The sequence below is a fragment of the Protopterus annectens genome, chromosome 7.part1 (genome assembly GCF_019279795.1).
Source record: "Protopterus annectens isolate FY-2018-M chromosome 7.part1, PAN1.0, whole genome shotgun sequence".
Taxonomy (NCBI): domain Eukaryota; kingdom Metazoa; phylum Chordata; order Ceratodontiformes; family Protopteridae; genus Protopterus; species Protopterus annectens.
Genome location: NC_056740.1, coordinates 426,715,237 through 426,733,467, shown reverse-complemented (window position 1 = coordinate 426,733,467; position 18,231 = coordinate 426,715,237). Strand labels below are relative to the sequence as shown.

The following is an 18,231-nucleotide window of genomic DNA, read 5'->3' as shown; positions in this document are numbered from 1 at the left end:
ATTCCTCTTTCTAATGCCGACATTGGTAATAGATCAGAGGTAAGTTTATGATTCCCCTTCAGCTGGTCCAGGTTGTGCTTGAATAAGTGCAATGAAGAACTCTGCTTCACATGGATGTTCTCCTGGATGGATCCTGTTGCAGAAAAGGGGTAATGTTTGAGATACATATCTGTCCCTTCAACATATATTATTGCGTTGTAGATAAGGTTTAGGTCACTGGATTGGGTATTTGTGATGCTGTTTGTTTTGCAGATCTACAGCAGGTCCATCAGAGCTGTATCAGAGGATGCTTTGTAGACCAGGCATAGGTCGTCTCTTAGCAGTCTCTATTAGAGTGCAAGAATAGGGATCTGATAGCATCCACAAAGGACAAGTTATGTACACCATGTATTCTTTCTGTGGAGGAAACTCCAATTGTTGCGTATGCTTGGTCAGGTACATACCAAAGTGGACATTGTACTCAGTGATTGGTCTAATTTGGGCTGAGTACAATGGAACAATGATATCTTGGTCAGGTACATACCAAAGTGGACATTGTACTCAATGTTTGGTCTAATTTGGGCTGACTACAATGGAACGGTGATATCTTGGTCAGGGACATACCAAAGTGGACATTGTACTCAGTGATTGGTCTAATTTGGGCCGACTACAATGGAACGATGATATCTTGGTCAGGGACATACCACAGTGGACATTGTACTCAGTGATTTGTCTAATTTGGGCTGACTACAATGGAACGATGATATCTTGGTCAGGTACATACCAAAGTGGACATTGTACTCAATGATTGGTCTAATTTGGGCCAACTACAATGGAACGATGATATCTTGGTCAGGTACATACCAAAGTGGACATTGTACTCAATGATTGGTCTAATTTGGGCTGAGTACAATGGAACAATGATATCTTGGTCAGGTACATACCAAAGTGGACATTGTACTCAGTGATTGGTCTAATTTGGGCTGAGTACAATGGATCAGTGATATCTTGGTCAGGTACATACCAAAGTGGGCATTGTACTCAATGACTGGTCTAATTTGGCCCGACTACAATGGACCGATGATATCTTGGTCAGATACATACCAGAGTGGACATTGTACTCAATGATTGGTCTAATTTGGGCCGACTACAATGGAATGATGATATCTTGGTCAGGTACATACCAAAGTGGACATTGTACTCAGTGATTGGTCTAATTTGGACCTGGTTGCCATAGTCTTGCTTATAAGCTGCACGGCATAGACAGTAGACACATGATGGTCAAAGGTCAAGTCATTGTCTATATAAATTCCCAAATCACAGACCACTGGGTCTACCCTTGGGGTGTATTATCACTGATATAATTTACAAGGATGGCTGTCTTTCCAAAAAAATACAATTATACATTTCCTTGCATTAGTCTATGTCAGGCTTTCTTGGAGGATAGTTATATTTTTGTGCATTTCTATGACTATACCCAGTTTGCAACTATCATCAGTTTAACATTAGCTGTGACTTCAGAGAAGTAGATGCCAAAAAGGAGCAGCCCCAGCAATACCCCCTAAGGGACTCTTCTAGTGATTAGCCTTCTTATAGAGGTAGGCTGCCCTATCCTGACATCTTGGAATACTATCTGTGACCCACCTGACTATTCAGTCAGTGATATAGTGCTCTATACCTAATTTTGTGAGCTTGTCTACAATGCTTGTCTGCGATACTGTGAAAAAATGTTTTGGTCAGGTCAAACAAGGCAATATGCACCATTTTGCCTCACCTATTGCCTCAGTGACCCTCTTGAAGAAATCTGCCAGTTTGAGTAGGTATGATCTTCTTTGGACAAAACCAAGCTGGGTTGGATTCAATATCTGAAAGTTTCCTATCTAGTTATTAATCATATCCATGATAATTATTTCCATGGCTTTACATCTAAAACTAGTCAGGCTTATGAGATAGTAGTTTCCCAGGTCCATAGATGCCTCCCCTTGTGCAAAGTGATAACAATTGCCATCCTCCATTCATTTGGCATGAGGCCTGTTTGGAGGCTATGGTTCAGTACTGACTCTAGTGGGTTCAATAGGTCATGCTCCATGCTATTAAGGAGGTATCCTGAGATATTATGCAGTGTTTTTGGCCTTGGAAAGCACATTGAGGATCCATTCCTAAGTGATAGTTGGGGTAGTTATGGTTGGGGGTATTTCTTGAGAGGTGTCTGGGGAGAAAGCAGGGTAAAATTGGAGCTGAATTTATTATTTTATTTATTTATTTTATTTTATTTCACATTTGTTTACTGGGACAGTCTGACTGGATACATGTCCATTTTCAGTGGAGGCCCAGGGAGAAAAGCTCCAAGTTACTAAATTATATACATTAGTAACATTTACAAATGAACATAGTTTACAGTCTTCAGTAAGGTTACAAACATTTATAGAACATGGTAGGCAACTGAGAGTTTCACAAAGGATTTACACAGAGAATAACTTTATCCCGTAATGAGCTCTAGATATGCCACAAAGCCAGTAGATGTGCTGTATCCTCTGGCTCAGTATAGGTAGCTCCATTTACAATTAGTTCAGCACATTGTGTATTGCCCTTGAGATTACAGACAGAGCTAAATAGTGTCTTGAGATTGTTCTTAGCCTGGGAGACTGCTTTTACCTCAAATTTGTCTTTGGTAGACTTAATTTATCTCCTTAGTTGCTTATTTAGTTTGATGAGGGAGTTTGTACATTGCTGGGCATTGCACTCCCTATTTTTGGCCATGGTTTTCTTCTTTTTGTTATTCATCTAGTGGATGTTGGGATTCCACCAGGGTGGCTTGTTTTTGAGTTTGTCCTGTAATTATTTTGGGAAGGTAATGCTGCCTTCATGCAGCTGTATTCACGATTGTAAAGGAGTTTTGTGAGCAATTCACCATAGGCAGCAGCGTTCCCTGTTTTTTTTTTTTTTGGAGGGGGGACTTGAAATTTTTACCAGGGTGTCACTTGCCTTGGAATAATTTCTAAAGGTCCCAAGTTTAGCTAAGATCCCACGTATTATTTTTATTTCAAAAGGGGGCAGCCTTATGGACCAACCTGATCAGTCAGGATTTTGCATGGGGAGAGGGTTACAATATTTCCACATGTTGCAAGGACTAGGTGAAGGATTTTGGCACCCCTAGTGGGCATACACGCTAGCTAATTTAGAGCATTTATGTTGACTAAAGTCTAGGAATATTTGGACCAGCAAGTTTTGGGTTATGTTTGACTCCCTGTTTATTGTGGGGTAGTCGAAGTTGCCTATAAGTATGGTGCTAGGTTGAATACAGAGTGACTCCAGTTTAATTGAGCAAGAGTGATGTGTTTCCTGGGGGTGTAGAGGATGACCTGTAGCTTGCAAGGATGTGGTATCAGACTTTGCTTATGATGAGTTGTACGTGAAGAAACTCAAGTATGTCATATGGGCTATACTATAACAATGAAACACCATCTCTTCTAACACCTAAACTTCGAGATCTAATGAGCAAAATCCGAAATGCACGAACTGCCACTTCCGTGAATTTTTTCACAGGGAAAAAATTCATTTGGCTGACCAACAGGAAAACAAACATTCAAACTCTAATCAAGTGGGGGGCTTCGCACCCCACACTCCCCGATGTGGGGGGCTGTGCCCTCCACACACCCCCTATCTAAATATACCAACTCTGAGATCGGTCTGCATTGGAGAAAAGGGCAAATTCCCAGTAACGGTCAAGCAAATTTTTTCCCTGTGAAACAATTCATGAAGTGGTTGTTTGTGCTTTTCGTTTTTTTGCTCATTTGGTGTCGATGTTTAGATGTTCGAAGAGATGGTGTTTTGAGGTAATGATAAAGACCCTGTCATACTACTGCACTTGACCAGCATTTTTTAGTGTGTTTGTTTTTGTTACAGATTGAGACACCTCCACCTTCTGTCGCTACCGGTGCAATAGCCAATCTAAATGTATGGAAGCCATTATATTGCAAACTGCTCCCTATAGCTTTAAACAATGTGTTACTAAATTACTTTTAAGGCCCTCAGCATATGTGGGTCTATGTGTTTGTCCAGTAGTGTGTGCCACTGGAGGGCAGACTTAACTTTTCTAACTTTAAAATCAGTAAAAAGAAGCCCAGTGTGCAGTTAATAAGTTAATCAGCAAACACAAAGCAAGCAGAAGTGAAGACCTCAACAGCTGAAAACAGGGGTAAAAACAACAGCACTTTGTATAAAAATGCAAATGTTCTGCAAATAATGCACAAATGTAACAGCAGCAATTGTATATTTCAAGATGTAATGCAACACAGCAATGTGGAGTGTTTATCTAGCTGTGGATGGATCTGTAGTCAGCTCAGCAGTTAAATATAGTAGCAAAAACAACAGCAGTAGTAGTTTAAAGTGCAAAAACTCAGCAACGTATGCATAAATATAACACCAGCATGTGTATATTTCAAGATGAAGTGCAAAACCATAATATGGATTACTTATCTCTCAGTGGGTAGATCTGACTTCAGCAGAAAGCCTCACCAATCAATAGTGTGGTTACCCAGCATTTGTAAACCTTTATACATGCATTTTCTGTGTTAGTTTATCAGGTACCACTGATGTCTTTAAGAAATATGGACAGCAAGCCCCATACATTAGAAGCAAAACTTTAATAAGCACAAGCTTTTGTCTGATTCATTAATTAAAGCAAGTTTAAATACACTTAATCAAAAACCATATGGTCAAGTAAGACCAATGTAATACAAATTACAATAAAACAATCACAGTAAGGGCTAATAAAGCAATAAAAACAAATCATCTTTCTTGCAGCTTAAAACCTAGTTAAGGATGACTAATTTTAAATGCAGTTAAAAACAAGTTTCATAACCCTAGTGGATAAATACAGTTAAGAGAAATACAATTTAACCAATGATGTAATAAAGTCAATTACAAACTTTATACATTTCTCAGCTTTGACCACCCTATGGTGCCAAATTTATTTGGTGCCTCCAAAATTCATAAAAATGCTTTAGATCCACCATTTCATCCTATTGTTGCTGTGGGTGGTTTCAAGACTCACATCTTGGCTTTGTTTGTGGACAACACGCTCAAGCATTTTATCAGGAGTTATGATTAGATCCTTAATGATTCCTGGGACTCTCTCATGAATATTCACAATGAATTGCTCAACCCTGAATGGCTATTGGTTACGGTGGATGTTATTGACTTGTTTTCCTGTATTCCCCATACCTTGGGTATGGAGTGGTTTAGAGAAGTGATATTAGCATGTGAATTTTTGACACATAATGAGATTAATCTTATAAACAATTTTGTAGAACTTGTTTTATCTAATAATTATGTTTACTTTTTGGGAGAATATTTTAAGCAGCTGACAGGTGTAGCTATGGGTGCAGCATGCATCCCCTTGTAAGCAAACATCATTTTATGGTTTTGGGAGCAGCATTGTGTATTCAATTTTGCGCATATGAAACATATAGCTACATTTTAAAGTACCTGGGTGATATATTTGTTTTTTGAAAAGGAAGTTATAACAAATTGGAAGAATTTGTAAATTTCTTAAATTTGACTATTGATTTTTTTTAAGGTTTACTTTCCCCCACTCCAAGGAAGTTATACATTATTTAGATGTTTCCATTATTAAGAACTTTGTTTACCAAAGATGTGAGTCAAAATTGCACAGGAAACCAACTTTTTCTAACAGCTTTTTACACTTTGACAGTAACCACTCATTTAGTCAAAAACGAGAGTTGGTTAAGGGACAAATGGTTAAGGTGTCTTGCATTATCTCTGACAATGAGTAATTCATCAAATAATTATTTAGGTTAATGGATATGTTTAACATTATGGGATAACCAGACAAAATGTTACTTGACATTAAGGAAGAAGTGTTGAAAAAAAGACCAGACTGTTTTTCCCTCACTTTTGGGCAGAAAAAGACAATTGGCCTTAAAAACAGAGAAAGACAACTCTATTAATTTTGAACAAACTGTTAAGGTTTGGTACTAAAACCCCAGGGATAAGCCAACTTATCAAAAACTATTGGAAACTATTTGAGGTGGATCCAATGCCTTGGTCCTGAGCCATGTTTTGTGTACAAAAGACATCAAAACTTAAAAGAAAAGTTTGAGGGAACAAGTTCTGTTACCCCACTAGTTGCAAACAACACTAAGTTGAAGGGTTTAAAAAATGTGGCATGTGTAAACAATGTAATTATACAATGACCCCCCCATTAATATTCCAAAACCTGCATGCTGATTGGCCAGCATGCCCATTGTAAATACGACATATACTAATGGAAAAAGGTCCAGTCGCCTGGACTTTTTCCATTAGTATAAGACTTGATTTTTTTTGTTTGGGTTAGGTAGCAACAGAGAACAGAAGATCTCCGTTGCTGTAATCTCGCTATGTTATATGTTTAACATAGTGAGATATCTTAAAAAAAAAGCAACGGAGCTCTTCCTTTCTCCGATGCTTTCTGCAAAGATATCTTGCTATGTTAAACTCATTTAACATAGCGAGATATCTTTAAAAAAGGGAACGGAGATCTTCCTTTCTCTGTTGTTGCTTCTCTACAGCTCTGATGTACTGCGTAAGCATATGCATGCGCAGTACATCAGAAAAAGCCCCAGGATAGCTGAAAACCGTGGAAGGGCACCATGCAGGTATTATACAAAGGCATTATTTAAGAAAAGTAAGTATTTTTTTTCTTCAATAATGTCATTGTATAATAGCAATAACCCATGTTTGGGTCTGGGTAATGCTAGATTTACCCATGGCTGTCTTTGCTTTGCCCTCGTGACCAAACCACACCAATCGTGGGTAAATCTAGCATTACCCACACCCAGCCATGGGTTATTGCTTAAATATTTACATGAGGGGAAGGAGCTAAAACTTAGTACTGTCCCTTGTGACAAAGGGAGATACTGCCAGCACAGCTGTTTGGAAGTTTGTAAAAAATTATGTCAGTTCTGAATATCAACATGATTCACATGAAATGCTTTTGTTACAAATGTATTAGAACTGTGTGTCTTGTGTATATCAAACTGCTGGTACAGATGTATGTGTTGAAAAGGTTTTTGCAAAGTGCTTGAAATGTATCCATAGTGTACCCTACTGGAATAGAACAGAAATGTACATGCATTATTGTAACTGTTTAAATGTATATATTTTAACAGTGAAAACTGCGATACAAGAGGTTAACCTCAGTCTAGTAAATTTTAGAAAAATAGTTGACATTAAATTATTTTATGGATATTCAATAAAATATGATATCTTTCAGTTTCAATGCAACAAGGATTGCATTGTCTTTAAAGTGAAATAATTACTATTTTTGAAATGTGTAGGAAGGTAATAGTTTTATGACTTCCAGGATCTGCCAAAGATCTGAGGAAAAGCCCATGTTTATGAATTTTTACAAGTAGATGCTAAATGCTACCAGCTACCAGCAATGGTTCTTTTGGGGCCAGGGAACTAGGAGCCAGATGACAAGAAATGATGCCATTCTGCAAGCTATCCCAGCAGTAATATTTGAGATAATTTAAGAAGTCTCTGAGAAAGAGACCCAGCATTCTGTGTTCTGTCTTGGACCTGACAACAACTAAAGAAGACCCATTTACCACACATCTGCCTTGCACTAATAGTAAGCTATTAGGGTATAGTAATTATCTTAGATACAGTCAGAAAGCTTAATTTAAATGTTTTTTTTTTATTTATTTGAGACTGTCCTGCAATGTTGTTTTAAATATTTGCTGTGATTTTGAACTCTGATATCACTGTGATTATATACTGAGTATTTTCTTGTTCTTTTATTATTTATTATTAAATATATTTAAACCTTTCATTATGGCTGATCTGTCTAGAGATATTTAAGTTCTCAGAGTACTTGCATATTTATTTGCTGACACTGTGGACCACTCCTAATAGCCTTGCTCTTGATCAAACTACCAATTGTATTAATAGTAACATTACACAATAAGATTGGACACCCTTTGTTAAGGGTCTTAAAGTAGCTGATAAGGACCTGGCTGGTGGCAGTGATAACTACCTTATAGTCTGGGCAAAGGGGGCATAGCTATTAAACCTGTGCCAATCTTTCCCACGTGTGTGTGTGTGTGTGTGTGTGTGTGTGTGTGTGTGTGTGTGTGTGTGTGTGTGTGTCTCTCTATAAATCAAACCTCAAAGAGTGTGAGTGTCAACTACTGGGAATGGGACATGAAGCACTGAATGGACAGAGAGGATACTGGAGGTATTGGCTTGGCCACTCAGCTGAATTCTATAGCTGTGCCAGTGGAAAGTCTTTTTGGGGATCTGGAGAAAGAGGGAGAAACCAGCCCTGGACTGACTTTGGTCTCTGTGTGCTCTTAAGGGAAATTGCACTTGATGCAGAGAGCTGCATCTGGAAATAGAGTGTGCCAGTGGTGAGGACTGAGGCTCCTTGATTACTGGTCCAGTGGTAGGTTGTCACATTTCTTATGAGTTCAGATTAAATTATGAGTGTGATTTTAATTCCATAGGGATAATATACATATCATATTGTGATTTTTGCCATGCATTTTACATTGACAAAACAGAGTACACACTCTGTAAAAAGGATTTACAAACATTATTAGGATATTAAGATGAGGAACATCAACAACACACTAGTTAAACACAAAATTATGTGTATGAAAAACAATAATTTTTGTTTTTTTTTATTTTCTACCAGGCTCCATACAATCTCAGGGGTGGTCTGTGAGAGTTTAGAATAGAGTATAATGAGCTGCTATGGCAGATTAGACTAAATGCATGCACGCCCCAGGTTTAAATGATGGTATATATTTAAAAGTGTGCTGCATTTAGGGGCTGCCAAGTTGTAAATAGGTTTCAGCTTACTATATTCCTATTTTTTTTGTATTTTTTATTACAGCATAGGTTCAATTTTATTTATCTTAACTGAATTTATCCACTAGGGTTATGAAACTTGCTTTTTACTGCCTTTACAAGGAGTTATTCTTAACTAGGTTTTAAGCTGCAATAACGTTGATTTGTTTTTATTGCTAAATTAACCCTTACTGTCATAGTTTTATTGTATTTTGTATTTCATTGGTCTTCTATACTTACAAAATAATTCCCTCATTCTTGACTTTTTTATCAGTTGTTTATGTTCTGTACTATTCATACGGGTCTCTTGCAGCATCACCTGAATGTTCATTTTAGTTTCATAAGTGAGCACCTCCGTCCACTTTTTTCCTGTCCAGAATACCATTAATAATCCATGTTAATTTAGCTGCCTTTATATAGTCTTCATGAAGTAACACATATATCATACCCCACATTAAATCCTGTGCCTTAGCTAGATCTTTCCATTTCTCCTTATTGTCTTACCATTCTAACATAGCCCTTGTCAGTTCTCCAAATTCCTCTCTCACACACCAGTTATTTTCTTTTCCCATGGCTGTTTGAATAAAAAAACAATATAAAACATGACAACCACTCCTGCCTAAAATATCTCAGAATACTATCTGCAGACATACACAATAGTTCACAGTCATTGTTACTCTTTGGCAGCTTTCAGTGCTTCAGCTATGCTTCAGTTACTTTTACCTCTCCTGCCTTGCTAGTTGAGGTCTATCCAGATTCTTCTATTGCCAAAGAGAAAATATCACGAGTGTCACCTGCAGCCAGTTTCTGCAAATCCTTAGTCTCAAGGCTCAAAGAGATATCCTACATCACATAAATGCTCTTCCTTGTTCTCATAGTTAAGTCCAGATCTTAATTTAGTCTTTCCCTTCAATATCCATGCTAGTTCTAGACACTGTCCTTCCATCACAGAAAGACACTCCTTCCTCCATCAGTCTGCGAGGGGAATACTCACTCAGGTATCCAGTACACCTTCATGTTCTTTCGCATGTTCCCCTCATCACTCATTGTTTCCTTCATTTTAAAGCTACCATCCCTTCAATCAGAATTTTTCACAACCCACTTACTCTTTCTACAGCATTACTGGACATTGAGACCCAGTACCATGATCCCTACAGCGAAAGGGGTTATTTTACTCCTCTCATGTGTTTAGTTTCATCTATTAAAATACTTTCTACATTCTAGGTCTGCAGGAATCAATTTACATTATAGCTGGTCTTCCTCATATTATCAAGCACTTTATGGGTCCCCCCTTACTAGGACCAGAAATGTCTGGCATGTAAATTATTGTGCTATTTCATAGTACTGTATTGATATCCCAAACCCATTGCTTATGTTTACATCATTTAAACTGTGAGCCTTACCTTATGAGAAACATAATCTATTGAAAGAACATTAGAGTATCCCAGTATTACATTTTTACTGAACAGTAATAATGTTTTAGTTCAAATGTACGAGTTTGGCTACACTTGAGGTTGTAATCACTCCAACTCTTTCATCATTAGCCCCTCCTAGTTTCCCTAAGCTTTTTTGTGAATACTTTCCTGTCTTTAGTTTTGTCCAGCATTTTAAAGTGGAAGACAAGGAGTGACTTGGTGAGTATCCTCTCACTAATAGGCACACTGCCATCCTTTAGTGAGCTAAACCTCACCACAACAATAAATAGAACATGCTGGAGGGATAGATTCCTGTCACAGAGACTCCACATGCTTTAGAACAAAATTCCTAATTACATTAGGCAGAGCCCCTCACTAACACTCTTCAAGAGAAGCCTTGACAAGTGGATGGGTAACAGAAAGTACACCCCTGGGATCACTTCATTGGCTCTGCTTGACAGAGGCTCAGTTAATTAATCAATGGGGCAGCGAAAGCCGGCACACTCTGGCTAAACTTATAAATGCCCTCGGGCAGATAGCCTAGCACCTACCTATGGTTTAGTGCAATTCAGGACCTGTTTTCTATTTGTATCTTTAGCATTACCTGTTTCCTCCCTATGCCTGGCCAATTCCTCCAGATCTTGTTTAGGGCCCGTATAAGTGTTTATGTCCAAAGAATAGAACACCTTAAATATTGCTGAATACTGTAATATAAACTTTTCAGTTCCATGAATTTTCTGATGGCTGGGAATAATTTATTTCCCTTCTCATATGTAAACAAAGAGTAGACATTGTCAACAAACACTCTTTTGAGTCTCAAACTTTATTTATAGTTTTCAAAGCACAGAAAAAATATTTCCTTTAGAGCACAGGACTGAAATTTTACCAGAATTACCCTTGGTTGCTTTTTGCTGGCCATTTGTGGATATTTAACAGTATGGGCTCTATTGATCAATATTTCTTCATATGGAATATCAAAGACCAGAGGGATGAGTTAAGCAGATATGTAGTGATTAAAGGACATTGGACAAGGAAGCCTATTACTTTGGTGGACTTGTATATCCCACCTAGTCATAAGGTAAAAAATATTATGCAGGTATAGGATAATATTGTGGCTTTTCTGGCTAGAATTTTGATAGTGGCTGGAGAATGGTACATTCCTGGAGTAGTTTCCTCATAAATGTGAGCCCAGGGTAAGGAATGTAACTGCGACCCTGGGGTAAAGTATGTAACTGTGAGCGTGGGATAAGGTAAGTAACTGTGAGCCCAGGGTAAGGCATGCAACTGTGAGCCTGGGGTAAGGCATGTAACTGTGAGCCTGAGATAAGGTAAGTAACTGTGAGTCCAGGGTAAAGCATGTAACTGTGAGCCTGGGGTAAGGTATGTAACTGTGATCCCAGGGGTAAGGTATGTAACTTTAAACCAAGGCGTAAGGGTATGTTATGTAACAGTGAACCTATAGGTAAGTTATGTAACTGTGATCCCATGGGTAAGGTATGTAACTCTGCACCCATGGGTAAGGTATGTAACTGTGACCCTGGGGTGTAAGGTATGTAACTGTGAGCCTGGGATAAGGTACATAACTGTGAGCCCAGGAGTAAAGTATGTAACTGTGAGCCCAGGGTAAGGCATGTAACTGTGAGCCTGGGATAAGGCAAGTAACTGTGAGCCCAGGGTAAGGCATGTAACTGTGAGCCCTGGATAAGGTAAGTAACTGTGAGCCCAGGAGTAAGGTATGTAACTGTGAGTCTGGGATAAGGTAAGTAACTGTGAGCCCAAGAGTAAGGTATGTAACTGTGAGTCTGGGATAAGGTAAGTAACTGTGAGCCCAGGGTAAGGCATGTAACTGTGAGCCTGTGGTAAGGCACGTAAGTATGAGTCTGGGATAAGGTAAGTAACTGTGAGCCCAGGAGTATGGTATGTAACTGTGAGCCCAGGGTAAGGCATGTAACTGTGAGCCTGGGATAAAGTAAGTAACTGTGAGCCCAGGAGTAAGGTATGTAACTGTGAGCCCAGGATAAGGCATGTAACTGTGAGCCTGGGCTAAGGCATGTAAGTGTGAGCCTGGGTTAAGGTAAGTAACTGTGAGCCCAGGAGTAAGGTCTGTAACTGTGAGCCCAGGGAAAGGCATGTAACTGTGAGCCTGGGATAAAGTAAGTAACTGTGAGCCCAGGAGTAAGGTATGTAACTGTGAGACTGGGACAAGGTAAGTAACTGTGAGCCCATGGTAAGGCATGTAACTGTGAGCCTAGGGTAAGGCATGCAACTGTGAGCCTGGGATAAGGTAAGTAACTGTGAGCCTAGGGTAAAGCATGTAATTGTGAGTCTGGGATAAGGTATGTAACTGTGAGCCAAGGAGTAAGGTATGTAACTGTGAGCCTGGGGTAAGGTATGTAACTGTGATCCTAAGGATAATGTATGTAACTGTAAACCCATGTGTAAGGGTAAGTTATGTAACAGTGAACCCACAGGTAATTTATGTAACTGTGATCCCATGGGTAAGGTATTTAACTCTGAGCCCATGGGTAAGGTATGTAACTGTGACCCTGGGGTAAGGTATGTAACTCTGAGATTGAGGGTAAGACATGTAACTCTGATTCCATGGGTAAGGCATGCTACTGTGAGACCATGTGTAAGGCATGTAACTGTAATCATAGGGATAATGTATGCAACTGTGATGTCATGAGTAAGGCAAATAACCATGCGCCAATTCATTGGTAAGGCATGCAGCCATGAGAACATGGACAAAGAATGTAACTGTGAGCCAATGGGTAAGGCATGTGACTGTGTGCCAATGGATAAGGTATGTAACAAAGGCATGTAACCATGAGCCACCTCATGGTTAAGGTATGTAACTTTCAACCCATGGATAAGGCATGCAATTGTGTACCAGTAGATAAGGCAATTAACTGTGAAATCATTTGTAAGATATGTAACTATGAGCCTATGTGTAAGGCATGTAACAAGGGTATGTAAGCATGAACCAGTCCATCTGTAAGGTCTGTACATGTGGGCCCACTAGCATCCCTGTTAACAGAAGTCTGGTGCATCACATGTGTAAAGGACCCTGATGAGGTTTTTGCTTTAATCCTGAAAATCCTGTTGTCAGACACACTTGTATATTCACACATATTTACAAACACACACACACACACACACACACACACACACACACACACACACACACACACACACACTTGTACACTGACATACATAAACACACATGCACACACACATGCAGTCACATCCACACACATATCTTAGACACTTAAATAGTTCTCATTTTTAATCATATGTTTAAAGATCTTGCATATACATTATGTGTTAAACCGATGAGTATAATTTCATTAAAACAGTAAAATGTTTATCAAAATTAGTTGCTGTATCCATAAACTCCTTCTTAGCATCTTACAATACTCCTGTCCTGCTGTGCAACATTCTACCCCAGGTGGCCTTGGTAAGCCTTGCAGAATTTCACAGAACCTTAAATGCTCTCCCCTCCACAAACATACACAAGTAGAGATAAGTTTTGCTGAGTTCCAAATTCTAGTTCATTTAATCACTGGGAATCCTTACTTAGTCAGTTTACAAGAACAAGAATAAGACATTGTTTTGAAAGCAGTAGTTTAGCAGGCTATACAGTATTTTATGAAGAATAATAATTTCAAAAAAATTTAAAATATTTTTCTGCTGTAGGTACCTGGTTGCTGTAAAGGATTTTTTGGCTCATCATGCAAACAGTGTCCAGGTGGTTTTGCCAATCCTTGCTATATGCGTGGGAATGTAAGTAAAAAGATGCTAAATATCATCATAATTAGCAAGTTTATGTTGTTTTTTGGGGGAGGAAGACATTCAGAAGTATATATTTTTATGGCAGAAAAAACTAATATGTAGACGTAGTTTTAAGTGATCTAATTTTGAGGTGCTTTTTTACACTCTGATCCATAGCTTGTGATATGGATTGGTTTAGGTCTCAGTGTGCATTGTCATGGTTTTCTGTCTGTCTTTGTACTTCTCAGCATACATTTCTTGTAACTTTATTCCTCTGTGTATACAATATGCGATGCAGTTGTATTAGTTACAATCAGTTCATTTCCATGGCAGGAGTTTCTGCATGTAGTTGCTGAGTCTGTGTGAGTGTTTGCCAGGTGCTCTGGTTTTCCCCACATCCCCAAGACATGCTATTACAAGAACTTGAGCTGATGTAAATTTCTCATGTATGTGGAGTGTTAGTGTGTACATACATGTGGCCTTGGATGGACTGGCACCCCACACAGGACAAATTCTCTGTCTTAGGCTTATTATATGAAGGAATAGGATATTGTGGATAGACACAGAATGACTGAATTTGTATGCAGCCTTTTATCGTGTGTGTGTGTGTGTGTGTGTGTGTGTGTGTGTGTGTGTGTGTGTGTGTGTGTGTGTGTGTGTGTGTGTGTGTGTGTGTGTGTGTGTGTGTGATGGGACCTGACAACATCCCAGGCTGCCTTTTACACAAACTACAGAATGAACTGGCACCCCACCTAAGTACCATGTTCAATCATAGCCTCACCTCAGGCTTTGTGCCCATTGAATGGTGCACCATGACAGTTATCCCACTCCACAAAGGGGGGTGGGCCACAACAGACCCCGGGAACTACTGCTCCATTAGCCTGATGAGCCTGGTCTGCAAAGCCATGGAACGTATCATCATGGAGCTCATAAACAAAGACATTGGAGATCTCCAAACTCTGGACCCCACACAGTTCAGGTTTGTAAAAGGCAGATCATGTCTCCTAAACCTGATAGACTTCTTTGAAGTAGTCACCAAAGCCATAGATGAGGGTAAGGTAGTTCACACAGCCTATCTAGATCTCGCCAAGGCATTCAACACCATCCCCCACTCTGGAATTATAGATAAACTCACTAAACTAGGTATAAATCCCTATGTCACAAGATGGGTTGCCAACTGGCTTACTGACAGAACCCACAGTGTGAAAGTAGCAGACTCCAAATCAGACTTCAGACCAGTGACAAGTGGAGTACCACAGGGTTCAGTCATGGGTCCTCTCCTGTTTGGTATCTACTTCTCTAAAGTACAGGATAACACAGAAGGTCTTTGGCTGACTAAATTCACAGATGACTGCAAACTAGGAGCCATAATCAAAACTCCTAACGATGTGGACATCCTACAAAAGGGCCTCACTGAAACAGATGCCTGGTGTCAAAGCCATGGTCTCAAGCTCAATGCCAAAAAGTGCATTGTCATCCCCTTTGGTAAAAACTCTGTACCCATGAGCTACCACATAGGCGGTAGTCTACTTAACACTGAAAGTGTGATAAGAGACCTTGGGACACAGGTGGACAGTAGTCTCTCCTTTGATAATGACATTGCCACAGTGGTTAGGAAATCCTTCTATGTGGCACACCTCATCACAAAAGGTTTCTCATCCAGAAAAAAAGAGGTCATTGTTCCCCTCTACTCATCACTCATTAGACCCATTATAGAGTACAACGCCCCTTTTGGTATGTACCTCACAAGACATCTACAACAACTGGAAAGGCCGCAAAAATACCTCACAAAGTGGATTACTGGCCTCAAACAGATGCCTTACGCAGACCGACTCAAAAAACTCCAGCTTTACTCCATCGCATATCACCTATTCAGAGGCAATCTCTGCCTAACATACAAAGCTATGTCAAACCCAGAGCTGTTGGACATGCTACACTTAAAGAAATCCCAATCCCTCCGAGCTACACGCTCTAGGGACCTAAACCTTGTCACCACAATAAACAGAACATGCTGGAGGGATATATTCCTGTCCCAGAGACTTCCCATACTCTGGAACAGACTACCTATCTATGTCAAACAGAGCTCCTCATTAGCACTCAAGAAAAATCTTGATGATTGGATGGGTAATAGGAAATTCACCCCGTGGATCACTTCTGTGGTTCTGCTTCACAGGGGCACAGGAAAATAATTTTCTTAGGTGGCGAAAGCCAGGGTACCTTTTTGGCTAGACTTGTATAGGCCCTAGGGCCAATAGCCTAGTACCTACCTATGAACCTATGTGTGTGTGTGTGTGTGTGTGTGTGTGTGTGTGTGTGTGTGTGTGTGTGTGTGTGTGCGCGCGCGTGTGTGTGTGTGTGTGTGTGTGTGTGTGTGTGTGTGTGTGTGTGTGTGTGTGTGTGTGTGTGTGTGTGTGTGTGTGTGTGTGTAACTGCAGTGTAAGCATGTGAGTTACAATAAAGTCACACTGATGAGCTCAAAGGAGCAAAACAGTAGAAAAATAGGTTCCTTGTTAAGTACTAGACTAGTTGCCCATGCAGGGCATTTTAAGTCTAGCTGATTTCACTTTTTGTGATTGGATTAACCTATTCCATTTAGTGTTAGCCTAGCCTTATCAATCACATGGTTGATAATTATATATTACCTATAATGAAAATAAATTATATCATACAACAGATAATTTGAGGGGACTTATACAAGGTATACTGGTTTTAGGAGCTGCCTCTGTCCACAGTAGTACAGGAAGCAGTCCTTGGGTAAATTTTATATTACCCATCCATAGATCCAAGTTGAGCTTTGTTTTGCATGACTGGGGAGTCTGTTCCAGAGCAGTGGTACCTGTCCCTCCAAAGTGCTCTGTTGATGTTGCAGAAGAGGTTTAGATCCCTGGACTGAGTATTTCTGATGCCATTTGATTTGCAGATCTGCAGTGGATCCATCAGTAATCAGTCAGAGGATGCCTTGTATGCTGGACACAGGTCACCTCTTAGCAGTCCATAGTATATCAATTATAGTGACAGGGCTTTGATTAGTTCCACGTAGGAAATATTTTTTAGGCTTTGCATCCTTTTGGTATGGTATCTTTGTAGACGTTCCTGTTGTTGCATGTGTCTGGACAAATGCACACCAAAGAGGACATTACACTCAATGACTGGCGTAATGATGGCTGAGTAAAGGGAGACAATGACATCTCAAGATAAGTAGATCTTACAAGAGTGGACACATGCTGGTAGAAAGTTAGGTCACTGTCCACATAAGTTCCCAAAACCGAAATAACTGAGTCATCTCTTAGGGGTGTATTATTAATGTGATAGTTCTCCAGGGTAAATGACTTTCTAAGTATATGCTAATGTATTTTTTGGCATTTAGTTTCAGTCCACAATTTTGGCAACAGTTATTTATTTGAGAAAAAACCTTCCTTCAGGATAGCTAATTCATTTTGGGTTTCACTGATTGCTCCTAGCTTGCAATCATCTACAGACTTATCCAGCCAGATTCCCTTAGTATTGGCTTTTTCTTCAGAGAGGCAGATGCCAAACAGGAGAGGTCCCAGCACCAAACCTTGGAAGACTCCATTGCTGTCAGGTCTCTTTCTGGAGGTAGCTTCCATTATTTTGATCTCCTGCATTCTATCTGTGAGACAGTTGGCAGTTCATTGGGTGATGTAGAGATTTATTCCCAGTTTATTTAACTTTTCTACTATGACTGAGTGGGAGATGTTAAAAGCTTTGGCCAGGTCAAGGTATGCAGTTTGTACTGTTTTACTTTCATCAGTTGTTTTAGTGACCTTTTTAAAAAAGTCCAACAGGTTGAGTTGAGCATCACCTGTCCTTGCCAAATCCAGACTGTGACAGATCCAGTGTTTTGAGGTTCCCTTTGTTCTTATTGATTAGTTCCTTGATTTGTCCTTCCTTGGTTTTGCATATGAAGCTGGTAAGACTTATGGGTCTGTAATTGTTTGAGTCTGTGGAAGGTCCTTCCTTATGAAGGTGAATGACTATAGCTGTTCTCAGATTGCTTGGTCTAAAACTTGTATGGTGGCTGAAGTTGAATAGTGTGCTTAGGAGGATGGATAAATCTTGCTTCATACTATCTAAGATACATCTGGGGATATTGTCAGGTCCCATCAGTGCAGTATTTTTAGATTTTGATAGCACTTTCAGGACTTGGTCTTGTGTGACAGCTGGAGGTAAGTTGGTTTCAGGTATATCT

The 18,231-nt window shown here is 39.6% G+C and overlaps 1 protein-coding gene across 1 annotated transcript in view; it reads left to right on the top strand.

The window, feature by feature from the left end:
* Positions 1-18,231, top strand: part of STAB1 (stabilin 1) — a 2,761,215-nt gene that overhangs the window by 876,285 nt on the left and 1,866,699 nt on the right. The window contains exon 20 of the mRNA XM_044078505.1: positions 13,947-14,033. Within this exon, the coding sequence (XP_043934440.1) occupies positions 13,947-14,033 (87 nt within the window). The remainder of the gene's footprint in view (positions 1-13,946; positions 14,034-18,231) is intronic.